Source organism: Protobothrops mucrosquamatus, unplaced genomic scaffold (assembly GCF_001527695.2).
Source record: "Protobothrops mucrosquamatus isolate PMUCROS unplaced genomic scaffold, P.Mucros_1.0 scaffold1662, whole genome shotgun sequence".
NCBI classification, from domain to species: domain Eukaryota; kingdom Metazoa; phylum Chordata; class Lepidosauria; order Squamata; family Viperidae; genus Protobothrops; species Protobothrops mucrosquamatus.
The window spans coordinates 21,049-26,372 of NW_015387819.1; the positions used below are offsets into that span (position 1 = coordinate 21,049).

The 5,324-nt window shown below is 42.5% G+C and overlaps 1 protein-coding gene across 1 annotated transcript in view; it reads left to right on the forward strand.

Annotated features, from left to right (window-relative positions):
* Nucleotides 1-5,324, forward strand: part of USP8 (ubiquitin specific peptidase 8) — a 17,491-nt gene that overhangs the window by 4,130 nt on the left and 8,037 nt on the right. The window contains exons 5-9 of the mRNA XM_015822748.1: nt 872-923; nt 2,228-2,372; nt 3,193-3,355; nt 4,330-4,474; nt 5,091-5,311. Coding sequence (XP_015678234.1) covers nt 872-923; nt 2,228-2,372; nt 3,193-3,355; nt 4,330-4,474; nt 5,091-5,311 — 726 coding nt within the window. The remainder of the gene's footprint in view (nt 1-871; nt 924-2,227; nt 2,373-3,192; nt 3,356-4,329; nt 4,475-5,090; nt 5,312-5,324) is intronic.

Genomic DNA, 5,324 nt, shown 5'->3' on the forward strand with positions numbered 1-5,324 from the left:
ATCAGTTAGCCATACCCTTTTTATGGGATTCGAACCTGGGAAGTTATACATACTAGGCAGTGATTTAGCCACTGAGCCACAGGTTCTCTTCCCCTCTTTGCCAGCAGAGTCAAGGGAGTAATTATAGGGAGTTCAGACAGATCGGTCTGATTGTGAACACCTTGACATTTTCAACTGCCATACTGCAGTTTTACTCTTTGGAAAATGCCACATGATATATATATATATATATATATGCCAGAACATCATTAGTTGGAAAATGCCACATGATGTTTAATCCCCGTCTTTATTAAAGCCGCCATGTCAACTCTATTTACTGTTGAAGTCAGACGATGAATTCTGTTGCCCAGTGCATAGATGCTTTACAAAGAGTTTAATGCCAGTTAGCTAGATACTTTACATTCACGCAAGGGAAAGCCTACAGTAAGTATCCTGTCCGGACAGGAACTTTTTCCAACAGAATTCAAATATGACATTAGTTACGTTGCATTATGCTAGAAATACTTTGATGCAAACGACATAAGGTTGATTTATAGTGTTTCCTCAGTTTGTTTAAGGAACAGGGTGTTTGCAAGACGGAGAAAAAGATAAAAACAAAATCTAGTCTTTTGCAAACTACCAGGGGGAAAAAAACCTGCTCTAGATCCACCTCCTTATTTTCTTACTAGTTGTACTAGTTCTTACTAGTTACCCCTTTCATTTGGCTCCTTGTGTTAGAGTCTCAGTCTTCACATCTTCCTGAGGGTGAAGACCCAATTAATGGAGTCGCTGTCAGGAGGTGGGTGGCATAACAATAAGTCTGGAAAAACTCCTCTTACGATGCCTCTTTTCTTACATTCTAAAACCTATTTTTAATGCTGAAATAATGCAGGTCAACGGAGACAAGAAAAATGGGGCTGACAAGAAGGATTCTTCTGAAACCGGTAAGCATCGTTCCTTCATCAATCCCTAAAAAGTAGGGAGCACAAATAGAAGATGTCCAGAGACATATAGTATTTCAGAGAAACATCTTTGATCTCTGATAGCCCCTAAATGATAGCTTAAATGGACTCCAGAAGATGGTAGAGGACAGCAAGGCCTGGAGGAACGTTGTCCGTGGGGTCGCGATGGGTCGGACATGACTTCGCAACTAATAACAACAAGCCCCTAAAAATTGGTGACTTCCCTTGTTGAAGGAAATATCCATCTCTTTGTGATTTAGACCAGAGGTCCCCAACCCCAGGTCCGTGGACCAGTACCGGGCTGCGGCATGCCAGCAACCGGTCCGCACAAACAAGCAAAGCCCCATCCGCGGGATGCAGGCAGCACCATAAAACCACGCCTCCTCCGGTCCGCGGAAAAACCTCTGTCCACGGAACCGGTCCCTGATATCCAAAAGGTTGGGGTCCTCTGATTTAGACAGAGATCTCTTTCACAAGATTAACCCTCAGAGAGCTATTTTGCTATAGCAGCAATAATTTTGATTTCCATACACCCACGGAAAACAGGAGAAAATCACCATGTGCTCTCAAAATGTCTGCTTAAGAGGTTTCTTCTGCCATTCATAGTGGCTCACCTGTGTAAGTGGTCAGGAGCACACAACGTCTACTACCTGGGTGATGAGAGAAACTCATTTCTTTATTTCTTTTTTGCATGGCAGTAAAAAGCATGATGATTACAGTAGTGGAAGAATGGAGGGAACGAACGTTTTGGCCTATTTTCAGAGAGGGCTTTTTTTGAAACTTGGATTTTTTTTTAAAAAAAAAAAAGTAATAGAAGCTTACCAAACCTGTTGAAAGTTCAACACTCCTATTTTGGTTTTTTTTTGTTGTTTTTTTTTTGTTGGGTTTTTTTTTATCTCCCTGTAGATACCCACAAGGTTTGATGATGTACAAGCTGCTGAAAATTCAGGGTGGAAAACTTTGAGATACAAAACAAATACCGTATAATTGTCAGAACTCCTGTTCAGTTCCAACCCCATGTTCAGTTCATAGTGTTTAATTATTTGTCCTTGCCAATCGTATAAATTTGTAGCCCGTTTTAATTGTTATTTTCTCCAGTGGAAAACGAGTGACTGTTGCCAAGATGAATGCTGAGTCATATTATAAGTAAAATTATACGTTTCTTTCAGGGAGGAAATTCATAACTCATTGCAAAAGCTTAGATCTAGCAGTTTTCAAAATATTCGATTGAAAATGTCTGCCTTCTTTGATTAGTTTTTTGTTAAATGATTTTTTGTCTCTTAAAGGAACAGTCACTGCTGAGAAGCTGTTTACAATGATGATGGATAAAAGCATCAAAGTTATGATCATGGATGCCCGGTGCTTAAAGGATTACCAGGAATCCTGTATTATAAATTCTGTTTCTGTTCCAGAAGAAGCTATCAATCCTGGGTATGGAACAAACTTTTCTCTTAGACCTTAAGGCTGCAGAGTGCTAAACAGCTTACCAGGGATCGAGCAAAGAATAAAAGAAATGTGAACAGGGATCATTACTTTGCTTGGCCATCATAAAAGGTTTAAAGTACAAATAGTAGTTTTAAATGTTTTCTTTTTTTTAAAAAAAAAAGCTTAATTAGCCCGTGGAACTTTTGGCCGTGTGATGTGGCGATAGCAATAGCACTTAGACTTATATACCGCTTCGTAGTGCTTTACGGCCCTCTCTAAGCGGTTTGCAGAGTCGGCAACTTGCCCCCAACAATCTGGGTCCTCATTTTACTGACCTCGGAAGGATGGAAGGCTGAGTCGACCTTGAGCTGGTGAGAATTGAACTGCTAGCGGTGGGCAGAAGTAGCCTGCAGTACTGCCTTCTAACCACTGTGACACCACGGCTCTATGGTGATGGTCAACTAGTAGTAAATGCATATATTCAGAACGCCAAAGAAACCCTCGAGTTGCATTCATATAGATAGCGGTACAGATAGTTCTCGACTTACAACCGTAATGGAGCTTTCTATTATGGTTGTAGATCGTAGTGGTCATAAAGCAGGTCACCCATGCAGCCGACCAGATTTTCCGACCTTTGTTTGTGGCAGTTGTTAAGTAAATCGCTGCAGTCATTAAGTGAATCCACGGTCATTCAAGCAAACCCGTTGTTCTTGATTCAGAACGCCAAGGAAATTCTTGAGCCGCATTCATTGCTCTGTGTCTGATGACTGGCCAAACTGTACCTTGTTTTCTTGTTTTCTACTTTGTGACCCGTCTCAAACTTCAGAGTCACCGCTAACTGGATTGAAGCTAAACTGCCAGACCCTTCCAGGGAGCCATGGAAAGAGAGGGGCCAAGTTGACTATGTTGTCTTGCTGGACTGGTTCAGTTCAGCAAAGGATCTACAAGTAGGCACAACTTTGAGGAGTCTCAAAGATGCACTTTTCAAGGTAGGCAAGTTCCGATTTATAGTTGGATACTTAGCTTGATATATGAGGAGCCCAGTCGTGATTATATAGTCGAGAGGGGAAGTGTGGGAGAACAACTGTCTCAGTTGGCAGGAGGGTTCAAGCAGGGAATTAGCCTAGACCAGGGGTAGGCAACCTTGGCTCTTTTATGACTCGTGGACTTCAACTCCCAGAATTCCTGAGGCAGGCATGCTGAGGGGAAAGGGAGAGGTTTCCAAGCTGAGTCATGCTGGCTCAGGAATTCTGGGAGTTGAAGTCCACGAGTCATAAAAGAGCCAAGGTTGTCTACCCCTGGCCTAGACTCATTATGTAAACACAAGAGGCCAAGGTCTCACACACACACACACACACATACACACACACACATCCTTTTGGGGCTTATCTGGTCTTTCCTAAGGGAAAGCTGCCAGTCTGGGGAGATTCCTGTAAAATAGGCATGCAATAATGAAGTAGCTAGTTTGAACTCCACACACGCGGGTCCAGTTGTTCGAGCCTGACAGGAAGTGACTGATGGATTCTAGACTTTATAACATGGCATCTTCTTTTTCATTGAATGCAAAAAGATCATGGCTCTTAGCTTCCTCATATGCCTTTAAGTAGATTATATGAATGAATGAGAGGGGGGTGGTGATACCCCTATTTTCATATGTTGATACAGGAAAAAGAACAGATGAGTTAAAACCCAGCCCAAAATGATCTGCCTTTATGCATTTACAGCAAGATCTGTTGCAAAGCGGAACTGGTATTTTAATGCGTTGGTTCTGAGCAATATGTATTTATTCAAAGTGTTCCCTGAGGATGTCAGAGTAACTGCAATTTTGCGTTGTCCCTCGCTTTCACATCAACAAATATTTGTTGCGAGAAATTTAATTGGGGAAAGGTTTTACACCTCTGTCGTTCAGCCCAGTGCTTGGGCCTCCTCTTGCATGTGGTCAAATCTATTTTGCCTTTTCCAGTGGGAATGTAAAGCTGTGCTACAGAATGAGCCTTTGGTCCTAGATGGAGGATACGAGAACTGGCTGCTGTGCTACCCTCAGTATACAACCAACGCCAAAGTGACTTTGCCCATACGTAGCCCGAAGGAGAACATTACTGTCTCTTGTAAGTAGACAAGGCTCTCTCTTTTTTTTTGTAATCTGGGCGGTTTTTAATCAGTTCTGCAATCCAAAGGACAATCACAGGTAGTCCTCGACTTACAGGGAATATAGTTCAGCAACACTGGGTTTCATAGTTTGTGGGAATTCAGTCACCGAAGTTGAGAAGCTGCAGTTTAGGTTCCTGCGTGTTGTGTGAACCTACCGGGCTTCTGCAACAAACGATGGTTAAACCAAAACACAGTTTAGCACAGTATGTAGACCTTGCCTTTTAATTAATGGCCAGGTCCGTGCAGATAGATCTGTAGGTAGCACTACAGCATATATTACTTTGTGTAGGTGTTAGTTTGTGTGTGGTTTTGACTCAAAGGCTAGGCCCTGCAGTTTTGTCAGTAAGATTTTGAAAGTGGCTTGACTACTGCTTCCTATGGCTGAGAGAGAGTAACTGGCTCAAAGTCACCTAAGGCTTTATGCCTAAGGTAGGACAAAAACTCACAGACTCCTGGTTTTTATCCCAGTGCCTTAACCAGTACACCAAACTGGCCCTGTATATATAGCCCATAAGAAGTATATAGTATATGCCTCTTAATACTTAGCATCTTCCATTTGTATCATTGTTTCAGTGGACTTTACTTACCCATCATTGGAAGAGCCGGCTCCAGCTCCCCCACCTGTTGTCTATGTCAAACCATCCGTGGTAGAAGCACCCGAAAAATCGGGCATTGCAAGCGAGCAGGAGAAGAAAACGGATGTCCTTAGATCGCTAATTCCTAGTGGCACCATTGCTGCTGCTCCTACTGGTATTCTCAGCCAGCCAATCTCTGCCATGAAAGTTATCCCTCAGGTGAGCAATCTCG